The 19554-nt window shown below is 49.9% G+C and overlaps 1 protein-coding gene across 1 annotated transcript in view; it reads left to right on the top strand.

Annotated features, from left to right (window-relative positions):
* Positions 1 to 19554, top strand: part of LOC144947723 (phospholipid-transporting ATPase ABCA1-like) — a 73883-nt gene that overhangs the window by 20248 nt on the left and 34081 nt on the right. The window contains exons 6-18 of the mRNA XM_078877042.1: positions 3851 to 4051; positions 4526 to 4615; positions 6040 to 6250; positions 9435 to 9574; positions 10192 to 10308; positions 10792 to 10962; positions 12498 to 12700; positions 13351 to 13515; positions 14122 to 14344; positions 14898 to 15119; positions 15782 to 15986; positions 16553 to 16666; positions 18293 to 18473. Of these exons, the coding sequence (XP_078733168.1) occupies positions 3851 to 4051; positions 4526 to 4615; positions 6040 to 6250; positions 9435 to 9574; positions 10192 to 10308; positions 10792 to 10962; positions 12498 to 12700; positions 13351 to 13515; positions 14122 to 14344; positions 14898 to 15119; positions 15782 to 15986; positions 16553 to 16666; positions 18293 to 18473 (2243 nt within the window). The remainder of the gene's footprint in view (positions 1 to 3850; positions 4052 to 4525; positions 4616 to 6039; positions 6251 to 9434; positions 9575 to 10191; positions 10309 to 10791; positions 10963 to 12497; positions 12701 to 13350; positions 13516 to 14121; positions 14345 to 14897; positions 15120 to 15781; positions 15987 to 16552; positions 16667 to 18292; positions 18474 to 19554) is intronic.

The raw sequence follows: 19554 nt of genomic DNA, 5'->3' as shown, positions 1-19554 counted from the left end.
CCCGACAGACCTGTTCTTCACCTGACGACGGCTGCTTGCGTTGTGGCCGAAACGTCGTGAGAATTATTGTATTATGTTTTATTTTTATTATTTTATTTTCCCTTCTACGTCACTTTACCGAAAGAACCAAGAAGAAGAAGATGACTGCCGCCAAAGTCACTTCAAGAGACCTGTTTATCCGCACCAGGAAAACAACTTTGATATGGCCTGCCAGTATTGTTGACTGGTGACAGTGAAAGCGTGTTTTTTTTCTCTTCCTCAAAGGTGGCGTAAATTAAGTAAAAAACAGACTTGGCAATAGCCACAGTTTGGATTTATACGGTGTCCTATATGCAATTGAATCTTAAGACACTGTCCAGACATAGTGGAATCATTTCATTTTGGGCAGGGCAAGGAGGGGGGGGGAGTTACATCAATTGTGACCAGGCTGAGACCATCAGCTCACGACCCTGAGAACCGGTTTCAGCACGAGTGGCCGAGGCTCAAAATTAGAAACCCAAGATTCCAGCAGCTCCGGCTCAGAGCCGCCGTCACCTCGACACCTTTGCATCGTAATGCGAGAAACGGTGCTGCTGCGGTGTGGCAGATAAGGCCACACACATTTTAAAGATGTTGATTTTTTTAGGGTACGATCTAGGCAAGGCACAAAACTGCAATTGATTGCTCGTGCCACTGCTGGCACAAGGGCCTAGAACAGATGGAGCTCTAGTGAGCTCCGTCTAGAGCAGTGGCTCTTCACCTGGGGTGCACGCTGCAGCCCTTTCTGGGGGTGCGAGACACGGCCAGATTTCTTTAGAAGGAAAATAATCGAAAACACAAATTAAGCAGTAAGTGCAACTACTTTTGTTTTATTAAACCTATGTATTTATTCACATTATGAAAAAAAAATAGGACTGAGAACCCAAGGGGTGCAGACTTCAGTACAGGTAAAGAACCACTGATCTAGAGGGTACTTGGCCTGCTCTTTCCCTCTGGCCAGACACCTTGAGATGCGGTGGGGAGCACCTACACTTTATCCCACTGCATGTGACCTGCCCAACAACTCACTGTGGTGAACACAATTATACCCCTTCATTGACACGGGCGATGCAGACTTAAAAATCTTGCACCATTGTCACGCTTGCCATGCCCTCAAGTCCAGTGTAGTAGCCACTACACCGGCCCTGCCACTGGCTGGCTCTCTAGCGGATTCCGTCTCTCGTTGTCCACGGCACGGCATTCGTCCCCGAGAGCCACCCAGCCGCCACCTTTTCCGTCCTCGCTTTGTAACGAGTCCCGCGGTGGCAGGGCACTTTGTGCTACCTGCCTGCGTACGAGCGAACGAGCCAAATATCAAGCAAAGGGAGCCTTTTGCCCGGGAGGCCTCATCAAGAAATGCCGCCGGAGTCGCCCGCTGCCCAACAATTAGCCTAACGAGAGAGCCAGTCGTCCCCTGTCGTCGCTTCATCGTGCGAGGGAGCCACCGAAGATCGCCGCGTGCGATGAACGTGCCGTGACTCGGCATCCTCTTTTTTTCGAGGCGCCGCCTCCCGCAAAGGGTTTTGTCGCCGTTGTTGTTAAGAGCGGCCAAGTGTGTTTGCTAGCTGTGAGTGTCATCGATTCTGACCAGGAGTTCACTTTCACGGTGGCCTAAAGTGCATCGGACGGACCAGAGGCGCGTCGGAGTGACAGCGGAGCAACGTAATCATGAAGATAGCGTCACCAAGTTAAACCCGATTTAAAGCTTTCGTGACTGCAGGGATTCATCTTCTTGGTTCTTTCGGTAAAGTCACGTAGAATGGAAATAATAAAATAATAAAAATTACATTAAAATAAAAACGTCATAAAATAATTCTCACGTCGTTTCGGCCACAACGCAAGCAGCCGTCCTCAGGTGGAGAACAGGTCTGTCGAGAAGACAGAGTCTCCACCTGAGGACGGCTGCTTGCTTTGTGGCCAAAACATCGTGAGAATTATTTTATTACGTTTTTTATTTAATTTTTTTTATTTTATTGTATTATTTCCATTCTACGTGACTTTACCGAAAGAACCAAGAAGACAAGTTAAACCCGTGAAGGAGGAGGCAGGGACGCATGTGTATGGAGTGGTCCGCCCACTGTGCTATATGAATTGAGCAGTCCTGAGTATGTGTCCGATCCGTGGCTAATATCAGCAGCGAGTGATATCTGAACTGATCCTGGGTCGCACACAATTTTTGGGCGACCCCTTTTGGTCAGTATGGCCCGGGTTGTCACTTGAGGTGGCTCACTGCAATAGCAAAAGGCAACTCCGTGCCGGGGTTTTGGCACGTGCTGTGGATGATCCTCGCGAAATGGCGTATCACCCCCACCTCCACCATCCCTGGTTACAGACGGACGGAATGGGCAGTCAAATCAACCTCCGTTGGAAAGCCTGCTAAATAAAGACGGATTGTTAAACGTGTGGTCCGTTCGGGAGAAAAAAAACGTCATTATTCCAAAGAAAACGTACAAAAAAAAAACTATAATGATCCTCGCGCGAGAGAGTACGTTTGGTGGGGTCTGGCTTTTATTTTAATTTTTTTTGTTCGTCCAGCCCCGAGAAGGAGCAGATTGCAGAGCGCCGCGTCTCTATTGTGATCGCGTAGAGGGAAAGGCGTCTTTGTAATTGAAGAGGGGTACGGGTGGCGAGGTCTAATGGCCACCATTGTGTCAGCAGCTTTAATTAAAGTGGGCTACGACTGATTCGTGAGCTGCTTTATTTTTCTCCCGAGCAGGTTTTGTTGTACGCACCTGCTCGAGCTTTTCAATGCAGCCTATTACGAAGTTAAATCGATAACTCGTCGATCGAGGTGGGTGATCGATCGCGGTGGCCACCTTCATAACTGCTCGTTGTTGTTTTGTTTAGCTTGTTTGTCTTTTCCCTCCCCCCCCGCACCTCCCGATTTAGTACGCTCGACTATGTGCGGTGCAAAAGAAGTTCGACATACGTGTGTGTGTGCAGTATGGTGCGTGTAGGGTGATGGGTGGTGTGTGTGCAGGACGGTGTTTGCAGGATTGTGTCTGTAGGGTGGTGTTTAGAGCATGGCTCTTGACTAACGGTAACTTTTTTTTGCCGATCCTGAACTTTGTGTGAAGCCACTTGTACCATCGCAGGGCTGATGACGCAACCAGTGCCGCATTATCCTAGTAGCAAAGTAGCTACATGTGTAGTAGCTACTACACGTGTAATAGCTACTACACGTGTAGTAGCTACATATGTAGTAGTAGCTACATATGTAGTAGTAGCTACATAGCTACATGTGTAGTAACTACATAGCTACATGTGTAGTAGCTACGGGCCCTGCACTTTCGAGGGCCCCGCGCTAAATGCTTTCAAGCTATCAATTCCGGTTCAGTGATTCTGCACTTGCTCTATAACTATAGTACTATACCGCCTTCAACTTTTATGAACGACTGGGTGTTTAAGGTTAGCGATTTGTCGTATTATCTGGCTGTATAGCGAATTAAAACATACAATTTATTTACCATGTAAGTAAAAAATGTGTGTTTTCATATTTACGTGGTTTTTTTTCGATTTAAAGCTTTCGTGACTGCAGGGATTCATCTTCTTGGTTCTTTCGGTAAAGTCACGTAGAAGGGAAATAATAAAATAATATAAACATAATAGATTAATTATTTTATTATGTTTTTTTTTATTTAGGGCCCCTTAATAACATTTGCTACAGGCCCCGCACTACCTTGATCTGGCACTGGGCGCGATACCACCGTCAGAAAGTCACACTTAAGGTGGCGCACGCGCGTCGAACGTTGTCACAGAATCCGTGCGGAATGAGCGATTTTCTTTTTGTCTAATTACATTCCTCGCCCTCTCGTGTCGTTCGCCGTCACAGTTCCTGGCGCTGTCGCTGGCGCAACGGCTGAGTCCGCGCGCGCTCGCGTGCAACACCTCCCTGCAAAGCCTGGTGCTGGTCATCGGCTCGAGCAACCGGAGCTCGCTCGTCAACCTCACGTGCTCGCTTTCCGATGAGCAGCTCCAGGGATTCGCGGCCGCCGCGGCCTTAAGCGTCAACGCGAGTCGCCTCTCCACGCAGGTGAGCCGGCCCCAGGGGGGCGGTATTCGGGTGCATTTAAAATACATCGTATACTACATAACGGCATTGTGATGCATTTAAAATACATTATATACAACTTAGCAGGATTGTGGTTGCATTATCGTGCATTTAAAATACATTTTTGACTTCATAACGATATTCTCGTGGTATTATAGTGCATCTAAATACATTATATACTACGTAACGGTATTCTAGTGCGTTCCCCATGCATTATGTACCGCTCGAATTCAACGTGACGTTCTCGCGCGTGCGTTCACTGCAGCCTGGTTAGCATGGGTCCTGTTACAAGAATGAAAAGGGTCATCCCCCCCCCCCACCCCTGTCCAAATGAACTTCCATTTCCTGGCCCAGTATCAGAGCCCTCTGACCCCGGTGCAGATGCACCGCCTGCACTACACCAACTTATCCTTTATCGCGATGCAACGCCTTGCCCCCCGCCCGTGTGTGTTGCAGGTGATAATGTCGCTGAACAGGACGGTGAGTGGGCAGCTCCTGGGCCTCGTGGGGACCCTGGGCCCGAGTATCGGCATTCTTCAGCAGCAGGTATAGTACAAACAAAAAGCTCTTCGGTGAGCCACACGTCAGAACCAGAATATTTTTTGTTACACTGGAGGAGGAATCCGATGAGCTACGTAGCTCTTTTATCACAGATGTCCGGTCGGGGGCACAGGGTAAGAACGTTACAACAACAAACAAGACCAAAAACATAATAGGAGTGCACGGTACAAGAAAGGTAAGCAATACAAATAAAACTAAACCATTCTAATCCTATCAGAAAAAAACCCACTGAGGCATTAACTTATTTTTCAAAAGCAACCTGGCCACAAATGATAGGTCAACAAAGTGGCTTATCATTTGGACATTTATAGCAGCGAAATGAACACAAATGAATAACAACAAAAATAAAATGCGCGATGAGAATAATGATAATTTAAATGTATCAAGAGACCATCATTCTGAGTGATAGTTGACATTGGCTGTTTTGGTTATTACACCCACAGTTTAAACCGGTTCCCATTTGCGTGGGTTTTGAAAACTAAGAATAGGTTTTACGATTTCTGTCAATAAAACAAGAGGTGTGTCAATATGTTCAAACACCAAACCTTTTGCAAAGAATCAAGTCCGCATTAATCACACGTACTTGTGGAGAACACGCAAAAAAAAACCCTGATAAGAAATGCGTTGTCTTTGAAACTGATTGGCCTACAACCAGAGACACTCTTCTTTAGGGCCTAGTCTCACCAGTGTCAGACCAGAGAACGCCAAAAGGCGGACAGTAAAAGAGACAATGCACGTATCACAGCATCTTTTGCTCAGGGTGCCAGTATCAATACTGCTACTGACAATGTTGATACTGGCAAAAAAGGTCCCGTGATTGTAATAAAGCTCGTTGAGGCGACTTCTGGAATCCGTCTTTTATTCAACTTGTGTTACAGCTTTCCTTCACGCTGCTGATAGGCAGCGTGAGAGGGACAGATAGAGAGAGAGACGCACTGCCACATGGCAGCCTGGACCACGTGGCAGCCTGGACCACGTGGCAGCCTGGACCACGTGGCAACCCGGAGCCCCGCTCCCGCGTGGCCCCCTTCCTCTGTTCGTTTCCGTTCTGACCACGTGTCATTCGTCTCCACCCCTATTTAATACCCGGGTCACGTGGTACGTTTCCGCCAATCCTCGCTAGCCTCCATGGAATCTTCCAGGCTCCCTCGTCAGCTCCCGGGACCACGCCCCTGACTCATCTCCCCATTGGCTGTGGCCAAAGCCAGCAGAACCAATCCTTACAGCTGTCACCTTTCCATTACGTCAGGGCCATGCCCCTAGGCTCCCCCCCCCCCCATTGGCTGTAAACCAGGACCGGCAGAGCCAATCATCATGACGAGTTGTGATTCGTCAGTGAGCCGGATATATCCTCACATTACATCATTATATGCATGGGTTTTGTTTTGTGTTTTTAATGCCCGAAACAGGTGATGGGTCTTGACAGTTTGAAGACGGTCATGGGCGGACTGGGCGGCTCTACTGGCTTCTCGCTGTCACAGCTGATGTGCGGCAGCAGTGGGGGGCTCAGCTTCCTGGACAACTTGGGGTCCTCAAACACCTCCAGCTCGGGAACATCCGGAGCAACGACCACCGCAACCACCAAGAGCCAGAACTCGAGCTCCACAGCCAGCGCCAGCAGTACGAACGTTGCAGTCACTTCGTAATGCACATGTTCTCTCAAGTCATTTACACTACGAGATCTCCTTTACCAGTGGCAAAATATAGTAATAGGTTTTTACCCTTTTAACTGGTACAAAATCTGACACCTTTATACAAAGCATCATGTTTGCAATAACCTCAACACAAGAAGTCAAAATGCAAACAAAAAGAAACAACTTTGATGATGATAATGATATGCACTGTCCTTGAAGTTGATTGGTCCCAACCGAGACAGCTTTTTTCAGAGCCTAGTCTCCATTGGTGTTGGACCAGATGACGCCAAAAGGCGTACAACTCAAAGACAGCGCACTATTTTGACTTCTTGTGTTGAGGTTATTGCAAACATGATGCCTTGTATAAAGGTGTCAGATTTTGTACCAGTTAAAAGGGTAAAAACCTATTACTTCACTCAAGTCGCTCGCTCGTTCACTCGCCGGGAGTCGCCATACTGTCACTCTTCTAGTAATAGGTTTTTACCCTTTTATCTGGCACCAAAACTGACACCTTTATACAAGGGGTCATGTTTGCAAAAACCACAAAATGCAAACAAAAAGTGGCAACTCTGATAATGATATTGCACTGTCCTTGAAATTGATTGGTCCACACCCGAGACAGCTTTCTTATAGCCTAGTCCAGGGGTCTGCAACCTTTAAGACATAAAGAGCCACTTGGACCCGTTTCCGAAGGAAAAAATAAACTGGGAGCCGCAAAACCATTGCAACATTTAAAACAAATATAACACTGCATATATTGTTTCTTACCTTATTGCTATATACAGGATCGTGCAGTCAGCTGTCAATCTGAATAAAAAAAGGACTTTTTCACTTAACAATGTAAAATATATTTTTGCAAATTAATAGCTAAATTACCTGGTTAATGGGATTTTTGCTCCTGAACCTCAGTGCACAGTGTCTGCACATCAGGGCTGTAAGACGTCACCTTCATTTTCACACAGGCTTGCAAGCTGTCATCTGTGAGGCGTGATCGATGTTTGTTTTTAATATAGTTCATGTTGGAGAAGACCTGCTCACATACATATGTGGAGCCGAAGATCGACAGGACTCCAAATGCATACTTTTTCATGTTTATATAAGTGTTGGGGATGGCATTCCATGTTTCGAATACAAGTTTGTCCTGTTTGGGAAGGTTTTCAATATCACTCCATTTATGATTCTGAGCCAGAATGGCCTTCTGACGGGCAACATCCTCAAGAGTAGCGGTCAAGCATTTGAACTTGGACACCCATATATCTTTGTCGGCTATATCGGCCAGTTCCATCTCAAGATCAGGTTGACTTACACCTGCAAATGCAGTCATATTCAATAGGGATGGATCGATCGCCAGGGGAGTGACAGGGAAGGATAATGTCGTTTTTTCCTCTCTGAACTCACAGAATCGTTTCCCAAACGAACTTTGCATTGTGGTGATTGCAGACTTGAAATATTCCAAATTTATCGTATCATGACTTTGTTTGAACTCTCTCAAAGAGGGAAAGTGAGACAGTGTACCTCTCTGTAAATCTTTGACAAACACTGTCAACTTGCGCTCGAATGCCAAAACCTCCTCCAGCATGTGCAGGGATGTGCCTCCTTTCCCCTGAAGGGTTGTATTTAGCGTGTTTAGATGTGCTGTCATGTCTACCATAAAATGTAATTTTTCCAGCCACTCTGGCTGTTCCAGCTCAGCAAAGGTGAGCTCTTTGCTGCCCAGGAAGGTTTTTACTTCTTCCAAACATGTGACAAAGCAACGGCAACGTTATTGCCTGTCACCGGGCGGGCAGTGTGGAGCGGAGCGGCGACCTGTCAGCAGCGGCAACGCCAGAGCAGGTGTCACAGTGCGCCTCCTCCCCTCGCTAGCATCCGCCCCGGAGCCGCGGTCAAGGTTCAAAAGAGCCGCATGCGGCTCCGGAGCCGCAGGTTGCCGACCCCTGGCCTAGTCTCACATGGTGTTGGACCAGATGACGCCAAAAGGCGCAAAACTCAAAAACAGCGCACTATCAGAGTATATCAGAGTATTTTTGTGGTCCAACACCATGTGAGACTAGGCTCTAAGAAAAGCCGTCTCGGGTGTGGACCAATCAATTTCAAGGACAGTGCATATTATTATCATTATCACAGTTTTTCTTTTTGTTTGCATTTTGACTGCTTGTGTTGTGGTTATTGCAAACATAACCCTTTGTATAAAGGTGTCAGTTTTGGTGCCAGATAAAAAGGTAAAAACCTATTACTATATCTTGCTACTGGCAAAGGAGGTCTCATAATGTCACTCTTCTATCGCTACTATCACGGTTGTTGCTGTTCTCGTGAGCTTCACTCACCGACTACTCAACCCATGCTGAGGACTCGATCTTCTAGACTGGCTGTTACACGCCACCCACGTTGCGTTCATTCAACCTCGCAGTGCTCAACTTTGGAATTATCTCCAACTGTCTCTTTCCCCAAGTTAAAAAAATAAATACCAAGTCTTATCCACAGAATTACAACTTTAACATTTAATAGTGCTGATTAATGTATCGTGGATATACCTAGTCTAGGCCTAGTTTAGGTCTAATAACCACTATAGGCCTGACCTATAGAACCACGCAGAGCGCTTGAAACCCCAACGTGCTAAGAAGCTCCACCGCAGTGGTACGGATGCGTTGGGCGTAGCGTAAGGCAAGTGGGACGTCAACTGAACGCAAGCCTCAAAAATCCCCTGCGAAACCCGGTCTCCTAAAGTAGCCCCACTTCCTGTTCCTCAGTCCCTTGGTGTTCACGACCATTGGCACAGATCTGCTCCTGCCCTTGCGGCCTCCAGACTGTGTCCTACTCCTCTCTTCTACTCTGGGGCTGTTTCTCCGCGAGCTCCCTTGACCCTTTCCCGTTTCTGAGATGGCTGCAAGTCGCAGGGTGTGTGGGTGTCCCGTTCGCCGTCGAATCTCGGCAACGGGCAAACGGCTCAGCGGTAATTTCATTTGGAGACGCATAGCGCCGCTGCTTTTAAAGACATTGCATGCACTGTAGAGAACCGAAGCAACATGACCGCCGCCAAACTGTGCCACATGCCCTCCCACATGGCTTTGTGCGAGCCTCGGTACCGATGTTTTATTTCCAGAATCTGAAGAAGAAAACGATCATGTCATGGGAAGGGGGAGACGGATATGGTCGCGGTTTGTCTTCCACAGACTCGTTGTGCGCCAACCTCATCAGCATGGCCGAGTCGTCGGCGGCCACCAAGATATTGTGGAAAATGTTCAAGCCCTTCCTGCTCGGCAAGATCCCCTACACGCCGGACACCCCCGCCGTGCGTGCCATCCTCCAGCAGGTAGGCATCACGGTGGCGAGGATGTTAACTCCCTCGCCTGGTATACATGTTGTCGTGAGTTCGATCCCGACCCTGACACCTTTTTTATATTTGGAGTTGCGTGTTTTCTCTCTCTATCCGTAATAGTGTGGATTTTTCTCCCGGGTCCTCCAGTTTCTCCCTCCACATTTAGAATCAACGTGTGTTTTAGATTATTTGGCTAATCTACACTTGCACATGATGATAAGCCACTTTGCTGAGCTATTATTTGTGGCCAGGTCGCTTCTGAAAAAGAGCTGTATAGCTCAATGGGCCTTACCTGTTAAATAAAGAATATTTTAGTTTTTAGTTTTAGGTAGACACCCCAGATGAGGTGATGCCTTTTATTTTTATTTCGTATATTTTTTTCGTCTTAATTATTTTGAGCATTTTAAAATGTGTACGCAGATTTTTTGTTTTTGTTTTGTTTGAGGGCACCAATACCAGATCTATTATTTCGTACATTTTCTAACATCCGAGGCACCGGCTACCGCCTCGGCATGTGTCCTTGGTTGAGTCTCCCAAACATTTGGCAGCTTCGATTGGTCGAGGTTGTTGGATTTGATCTGCTTTGATCGATCGGTGGGGGCCTCTTGCAGGCGAATACGACATTCGAGGCTCTCGCCATGCTGGGGAGAATGGGCGTCGCCTGGGACATGGTGTCGCCTGCCCTCTCCAACTTCTTCAGCAACAGCTCCGAGCTGCAACTGCTTCGGGTAACTCGGATTCATTCACACATCCTCACGGCCGTCCCGGCCAACTCTCCGATGTGTTTTTCGGGCCACGCCGCCGCGTCTTGTTGGCATGACGTTCTTGAACATCATACTATGCTCACACCGACAACAATACAAAGGTCTCCCCCGACAGCCTGAACAGACTGTTGGGGCAAGTGCCGTTAGCGAGCACCTAATGAAGGCCGGTACGGCACACGAGGGGGTGGATGGCCAGCACCACGCCAGGCCGCCTTTGTCTCAACAAGTGGCGATGTGTACACACCACAACAGGTACTCAATTTGAGGCTGAGTCGACCTAGGGGGGGCCCATGACCGGTTCAGATAATCGTCACCAGTGTTGTTGGCTGTGAGCGGGAATCGAACTTGGGTTGCCGGGTTTGTAGCGCAAGCGCACTAACCGCTACACTACCGCTCCTCTCCCCACACGCTCGCACTCACGCACTCGCACACGTTTGTCCACCGCAGGGTGCCCTGGCCTCGCCGATGGTGGCCAGCATGCTGGACCCCGCACTGAGCGGCTCCGGCTTCACGGCCGCCGGCCTCTCCACTTTCTTATCGGGCGGCAACGGGACGACGTGGAGGAGCCTCATGGGCAGCGTGGGCAGCGTCCTGCACACGGTGTCCAGCTACGTGCAGGTGCCCACTGCCGCGGCCGCCACGGCCACCGCCGTGCCCACTGCGATAACAGACGCACGTTTAAAGGCATTTGGCCCAGAGGTCGCAAACGGGTTTTGATTCCTTACCCGTACCCGTACCCGGCCGCACCAGGGTCGCAAACGGGTACCCGTACCCGTACCCGGCCGGGTACGGGTAGCCGGGTATCGGGTAGGGTACGGGTATCGGGTACCCGGTTGCGACCTCTGATTTGGCCGCTATACATTTCCACACGTTTACGGGCCAAGTGGCGAGTCATCTCATATCTACAGGGGTAGCTGCCAATGGGGGTACCTTTTCATTATTTGGATTTATTTGACTGCTTTAAATGTACACGCGATAAGCCACTTCGTTGAATTATAATCACATGTGATAGCCAGGTCGCTTCTGAAAAAAGAAGCGACATAGCTCAGTGGGCCTTACCTGGTAAAATAAAAAACATGGTTTCGTTTGAAATAGTTTTAGATGATCAAAATATTTATTTATACTGCAGGAGGAATCCGATGAGCTAGGAGCTATGAAGCTCTTTGTCCTGTAGGGCCACGGGCTAAAAAATGTAAAACAACAATCTATACGAAAAGCATGATAGGAGTGCAAAGTGTAGGGAAGGTAAGCAAATAACTTTTTAAAAATGAAAATAAACTAATTTTTTTATTTTACCAGGTAAGGCCCACTCAGCTATCAACTTATTGTTCAGAAGCGACCGGGCTATAACAGATGATAGCTCAACGAAGCGGCTTATCATGTTCACATTCATAGCAGCCAAATACTTTAAATAATGAAAGGGCAGCCCAGTGGCAGCTGCCCCTGTGGGTACGCGATGACTCGCCACCTGGCCGCAAACGGGCATTAGTCTATCGACGGAACATCTTAACGCCTGTTTTACTGCTAGAAAGGGTAAAACCTATTCCTTTTTGTGCATTAGTCCGCCGCAAGTCAAGGGCGACGATTTCTACGTATCATCTCAGTGGAGTGACCCTTGCATAATAAGCGTTAAGGATTTGCATTCATGGGGCGCTTGCATTTCATCTCAATCACTGCGTCCGTGCCAGGTCGCCCGCAAGCCACGCGCCAGTCTGTTAGGGCTGGCCCAAGGCAATCCGGGCCGCTAGTGCCCCGTGCACACATCGTGATTGATGGGCAGCGGAGTGTGGTGGATATGTAAGGCAGTCCCGAGTCCAAGGACTACTGCCACCACCACGGTGTACGTAACAAGCCGACTGGACAGGGGGCAGTTGATGAGCTGAGAGCGACAATTATTATTGTTATCATTCAAGTCTGTCTTGAAAACTCACCTCTCTAAACTGGCCTTTACACCCCCCCCCCCCCCCCCCCACTAGTTCTGGCCGTTGTGTTTATTTGCTGCTTTCCATAACACGGTGGCGCATTGGTGGGATCTGCGGACGAAATGCGACACTTTACAGATGTAAATTCTTTTTATTATAATTTAAACACGTTTTGCCACCGCCGCTGTTTCCGTCGTCGCTTGCCAACCGCCGCCGCTGGTCTCCACGCAGTGCCTGGAGCTGAACAAGTTTGAGGGCCAAGCGAACGAGGGCAGCCTCGTGAACCGCTCGCTGGAGCTGCTGGGCAGCAGCCAGCTGTGGGCCGCTCTCGTTTTCCCCGAGATGGGCCCCAGCGACCCCGTGCCACGCCACCTCAAGTACAAGATCCGCATGGACATCGACTCGGTGGAGGTCACCAACAGGGTCAAAGACAGGTGCTGTCCCCCCCCTTCCAACCGCTCCACCCTCCTCTCACGTTCCCTCCCCTCCTGTCCCCTCCTCTAACATCCCCTCGCCTCCTATCCCCTACCCTTCCATCCCCTCCCATCCCCTGACAATGACAATCATCATTGGAACCTCATTTGCCAGTAAAAAATATGATAATTGTTTTTTTACCATTTTTATCTGGCAATAAAACTGACACCTTTTTTACAAGGAGTCATGTTGACATGTTGACTCCTCGTAAAAAGGTGTCAGTTTTGTTGCCAGATAAAAGGGTAAAAAAACAATTATCATATTTTTTACTGGCAAATGAGGTTCCAATGGTGTAAATGCTTTACCCCGAGCTCTCATACTCTGATGGTGCATTGTCTTTGAGTTGTGCGCCTTTTGGCGTCATCTGGTCCAACACCATGTGAGACTAGGCTCTAAGAAAAGCTGTCTCGGGTGTGGACCAATCAACTTCAAGGACAGTGCATACATTATCAGATTTGTGTTTTTTGTTTGCATTATGACTGCAGGTATTGTGGTCTATGCAAACATGACTCCTTGTAAAAAAAGGTGTCAGTTTTGTTGCCAGATAAAAGGGTAAAAAAACAATTATCAATGACAATCATGATGACAACGGTGACGATGTCGCATGCAGGGTGTACAGCCCGGGACCGCGCAACGAGTCTCGCTACCTCAAGTTCGGCTTCGCGTTCGTGCAGGACATGGTGGAGCGGGCAGCGGCGCGCCTCTTCGCCGGCGGGCAGCCTGCCACCGGCATCTACCTGCAGCAGATGCCCTACCCCTGCTACGTGCAGGACTCGTGCGTGTACCCTCACGCCTTGCCCCACACCCTCGATCACTGTCGCTCGCTCGCTCGCTGGCTCGCCCGCTCATTGTTCGTTCGTTCACCCGCTCGTTTGTTAATTTTCACACTCATTAGGTCGGCCCTTCACCTGCCGATCCATTCGTATTGCAACTCCCTGGCCCCGCCCCCACGCTACAACCAGGCCTACCCCAACTCCTACCACTACCCCTTCCACTACCACTACCCATTTCACTACCACAACCCACTGCCACTATCATCTTACGTACAATTTTACGATTATCTGTAGACAGAACCGGCCCTAGACCTTTGGGGGCCCTAAGCAAAATTTGGTTGGAGGCCCCTTTGATGTATGATTTTTTTCACCCACTAGCTAGCAGTGACTCTAGGGGGCCCTCTGCTGGCCACGGGGCCCTTTGCAATTGCAAGGGTCGCTTAGTGACTGGGTCGGCTCTGTCTGTAGAGCACCTCCTTGGAATAAGGCACTACGTAAGGCGCTGCTATAAAAAAAAATGCAAGATATGATTGCGTGGCGTGACCTTGTCCCCTATCGACCCCCCCCCCCCCCACCGCCGCCCTTCCCCCGGCCCGTCGCCATGTCAGGTTCCTGCAGATGATGACGAGCTCGCTGCCGCTCTTCATGACGCTGGCGTGGATCTACTCGGTGGCCATGATCCTCAAGGGCGTGGTGCACGAGAAGGAGGCGCGGCTCAAGGAGACGATGCGCATGATGGGCCTCACCAACGGGCTGCACTGGCTCGGCTGGTTCATCTCCTGCTTCATTCCGTTCATCGTCAGCGCCATCTGCCTGATCCTCATCCTCAAGGCATGCTGGCCCGCGCGGGGTGTCCGGGGGGTGGAGGGGGAGGTTTTTGACCCTTTCCCGTTTCGATGACGTACGTCATCAATTTGTCCTCTGATCCCATTCCGATAACTTACACGATGACGTACGCGTACTCCTGGCCCAGGGCTGCAGTAAACGTGGAGCTGAGCATCGGTGCACACGCTCGTTTAGGGAGGAAAACCACCTTGACGTTGGCCCCGCCCACTACTCGACAAGCCCCGCCCACTACCCGCCAAGCCCCACCCACTACTCGGCAAGCCCCGCCCACTACCCACCAAGCCCCGCCCACTACCCACCAAGCCCCGCCCACCAATCGACAAGCCCCCTCCATGGAGCATGAGGCCAGAAGTTTGATCAAGGATAGATGGTGGGGGGGGGACACCAGGAGACAGACATTCTTACTGAGAGGACCCAAGGACGCTTGGCAGACTTAACCACCGCCGCACGATCTAGCTTCGGGCCCGTGAAAAAGCACGACCTTCACACCGATCTCACGTCCGCGTCTTCCCCTCCGCTCCCGACCCTCCGCCGCCAGTTTGGGAACGTGTTCCCCAACAGCAGCTTCCTCATCCTGCTGCTCTACTTCGTGGCGTTCACCGTGGCGACCATCATGCAGTGCTTCCTGGTGAGCACGTTCTTCGCGCGAGCGAACCTGGCGGCGGCCTGCGGGGGCATCCTCTACTTCCTCCTCTACCTCCCCTACGTGCTGTGCAACGTCTGGCAAGACCGACTCACCTTCCCCATGAAGATACTCGCCGTGAGTTGCCCCTCCCCTCCCCTCCCCTCTCCCCCCTCCCCTCTCCCCCCCTCCTAGGCCGCACGGGAGGTCTTGGCGAGTGGTCGATTTGAGCCTAAACGCATCCATTGCGTTATTTAACTTCAAGGTTGTGTACATTTTCAGCCTTTGCTGGGCTGCCATGCGATGCGCTTTTAAAATCTTGATTGAAAACTCGTTTCTTTTAGAACTGCTTTTTGTGTTTTAGTTTGCTGTCAATTCCTCCGCACCTCCGATTTAGCATGGTACGAAAGAAGCTCAACATACGTGCGTACGCAACAATTATATTCCTCACCGTCTGTCGGAGCGCTGCTAGATTAAGGCTTTCCTGCACACACCAGGTTAGGTACATTTGACCATCCTTTTATCACAATCATCAGAATATTTATTTGATACTGCAGGAATCCATGAGCTATTAAGCTCTTTTTCACAGATGCACCATTACGTCGCCGGTCAGCATGGCTTGGCGAAGGAGGTGGGAGACCGGCACCAGCTCGGGCAGCGCTCACCACCGCTATTTTTGCCGTGGCCGGGAACGGTCGAAATCAAAGTCACTTACCGTCATCTGTATGACGCGTGCCTGTGCCGCCCCCAACCCCCTCCCACCCCATCCCCTCGTCGTCGGCGTCTCTGCTTCCTGCCAGAGCCTCTTGTCCACGGTGTCGTTCGGCTTCGGCTCCGAGTACATCTCCCAGTACGAGCAGCTCGGCGTGGGCTCGCAGCCCAGCAACCTGCGCGTCAGCACCGTGGATGGAGACCGCTACTCGCTCGTCACCTCCATCATCATGATGTTCTTGGACGCGCTCCTCTACGGCGTGCTCACGTGGTACATCGAGAACGTCTTCCCGGGTAGGCGCACCGAGAACGGAACGCCGGGCCTGGCTCGGCACGTCTTTGCCCAAACGCACAAAGCAGAAGACGGGGAGAGCAAAATGGGTCTGGGTGTGGGCAGGTGGCAGAGGGATGCCCTGCTGACCTCTCGCAGAGATGATCGGCTATGAACAAGCTTCGGTGTACGTTGTGCGTTCGCTATTGGGGACTGTTGAAAACCGGCCAGAATTGACCGATGCGTCGCCCAAAAACTCGGAGAGACGAGCAAAGCAAAGAGAACGCGAAGTACCACACCTCCGATTTGGCACGGTTGGCTACGTATGGTGTGAAAGAAGTTCAACATACATATAATGCAAATGTACGTGACGTTTTCAATGATTGTGACGACTGCGACGTTTGTGACGACTGTGACGATTGTGACGATTATGTCGCATGTGAAGTTTATGACGACTGTCACGTTTGTGATATTTGTGACGATTGTGGCGTCGTGACAATTGTGACGATTATGACGACTGTGACGATTGTGACGACTATGATTATTGTGACGTGTCTCCCCCCCTCGCCCCCCTCCGTGCGCGCCCCAGGCCAGTACGGTGTGCCACGGCGCTGGTACTTCCTCTTCACCAGGTCCTACTGGTGTGGGGCTTCATCGTCCGACGGTCAGACGCTGCCGCACTCCTACAAGCCCCCGAGCTCCGGTAGGTCCACACCGACACGCCCGCCGCTATCGTCACCGTCGCTTTTGTGTCTTTTTTATATTTTCTATGTTTTTTTTCCCACCCACAAATTTTTCCCGATATTTTTTTTTTTACTTCGCTATCGGCATCTTGTCATTAGACGCGAAATCCATTTTGAGTCTCGGAGCAGTGCGGTATATTGGCCGTCTACAGGAAAAGAAAAGCCAGCCTGTTAAAACATTGAAAGATAATGTCTCCAGTAAGTCAAAACATCGATATATTTCTTACTTTTAAGTTAGTCAGAGTTCAGAGTGCTGAACTGGCACAGCTGAGATCCCGAGTTCAGCCCAGCCGTCAGTGACTGCGCTTGCCACAAACGAACCACACAGCACCTCGCTGATCTCGTCAAGGCGCATAAACCATCACGCAAACTCCGGTCAACCTCGCAGCAGCAGCGGCTTTTGTTTAGCGATTGAACAAAGACGGCCACCGCATCGCTCGCTTTCAGATGCGCTTCTGCCACCATTTGGAACGCTCTTCCATCCGATATTAGGAAGCCACTGGAGCTATGCACTTTAAAATCTCGATTGAAAACTAATTTCTTATGGAACTGCTTCTCCTGTTTAGTCTGTTATCGTTCCCCCGCACCTCCCATTAGCACGGTTGGCTACGTACGGTGCGAAAGAAGTTCAACATACATACAATGGCTGCACGCAAAAAAACGCAACACTTTCAAATCGGCTCTGGACTCAATGCGGCTAAATTCCAACTCGGAGGATTAAATAATTAACAGGATCTCAGCAGTAGCTCTGTGATGTCCGCTTCCCATGGGCCGTTCTTTAACACACAGAGCCGCGCTGTTGTACGTGCGATCCGAAATGTACTTTTCGTGTCGGGATGCCAAACATGGAATCGAAATTAAGTTTGAGAAGAATGACTGAAAACAAGTTACTTGTTTATTGACCCGTTAGGTCGCTTACAGATCACTTGATTGAATAATTTATCGCTTGATTTGAACTGAACGATGCGGACAATCAATGCCCCGCTTACTCCATCACCGCGTTCAGGATCGGAATATTTGTTTACACCAGAGGAGGAATCCGATGAGCTATAAAGCTCTTTTTCACAGATGTCCAGTAGGGACATGGCGTCAGAACGTTTACAACAAGAAATTGAAGCAAATTTACAAAAAAATATTTTTTTATTTTTACCAACTCAGGCCCACTGAACAACCTGGCCATCAATTATAGCTCAAAGAAAGTGGCTTATCTTCACGTGGACATTCATAGCAGCCAAATAATCAATATATATTTTTTAAAGATAAAAAAGTTTTTTTTTTATTGAGGTATGCAAACAAGTTCGGTACAACGCGCCGGGGATTTCTGCGGGGGAGGAGGGGGGGGGGCAGAAAAACCGCGAGGGGGACAGGGGAGCGACCCAGCGCTCGAGCGAGTCGAGGAGTGGTGAGAACGACACCCGCGGTGTGCCCCCCACTTACAGGAGGGCTCCTCCGACGGGGGGCGGTGGTTTGTGGGCAAACGGTAGCCAACATTCTCGAGGTAGATTGGGCGTAGTGATGGCGGGGGGTGACAAGAATCTAAATGATCTCAAGCGTTCTCTTGGCCGCGGCCGCTTGGACCGCTCAAGGCGACAAGCAGATCCTGGAGGAGGAGCCGGGCAAGCTGCCCGTGGGCGTCTCCATCCAGGGCCTGGTGAAGGTCTACGACGAGGGCAAGAAGCTCGCCGTCGACGGCCTCACCCTCAACTTCTACCAGGGCCAGATCACCTCCTTCCTGGGACACAACGGGGCCGGCAAGACCACCACCATGTACGTCACGCCGGCCACCGTGCCACCGTGCCACGCCGCACCACCCACCGCCACCCGACTCCACGGCACCGTGGCCTCTTCGGGACGGTCGATGAGGGCGGCCGGATTGGGTCCATCTCTTGACGGGACGTTGGTAGCAAACGCTATTGATACATATACTGGCAGTTCATGTATCTTTTTGGATGTGACCTTCCCACCCTCACTCCATCCCTTCCTCTCTCCTTCCAGCCAGACAGCCAGTGAGCAAAACTTTTTTCGAATATAGGGGTCAGAGGTCGCAACCGGGTACCCGATACCCGTACCCTACCCGATACCCGGCTACCCGTACCCGGCCGGGTACGGGTACGGGTAGCCGTTTGCGACCCTGGTGCGGCCGGGTACGGGTAGGCCGTGAGTCACTGGTGAGTAACCGTCTGTCACTCATTTCGGGTAGGGTACAGGTAGGGAACGGGTACCCATTTGCGACCCTGATATGGCCGGGTACGGGTAAGGAATCAAAACCCGTTTGCGACCTCTGATAGGGGTACACTGCGTGGGTGGGTGGAGGGGTGGGAGTGGAGGTGAGAGGGGGGGTTGGAGGGGGGAGTGGGAGGCCGGGGGGCGTGACGTCGGCACGACGTGGGTGACGTCACCACCACGAACGTGAACTTGGCCACGTGCCAGCCAGGAATAGAGGCAGAAAACGTTTACATAAAACTAGTTGAAAAAGCCTGTCTTTGCCAGGCAGAGGTTTTCAATGAATAAAGTAATTAAGGTGATATGATTTTTTTTACAATTTTTATCTACGATCAGCTATGAACAACCACTCCGCAAAAAAATGTATTGACGACTTGATTCAACTGCTTTACATTTAAAGACGTACCCAATTTAAAGATTCCGTTCTTTTTTTATTAGAAAGAACAAACATTTATGAACTTAATACTCTGAGGGGAAGCTCCTACCTTTTAGCGTATTCGAATTATTCAGATTTTACATCCTAAAATGCATATTATTTTGTTCATAATCACTGGAATCCTAAATATCTCAAAAACTATAAAAGACGGAACAATTGTTCTCACTTTAATGTTAGTTGCTGTTTAAC

The sequence above is a fragment of the Lampetra fluviatilis genome, chromosome 46, assembly GCF_964198595.1.
Source record: "Lampetra fluviatilis chromosome 46, kcLamFluv1.1, whole genome shotgun sequence".
NCBI classification, from domain to species: domain Eukaryota; kingdom Metazoa; phylum Chordata; class Hyperoartia; order Petromyzontiformes; family Petromyzontidae; genus Lampetra; species Lampetra fluviatilis.
The sequence above is the reverse complement of the archived record's forward strand: the minus strand, read 5'-3'. Positions and strand labels throughout refer to the sequence as shown.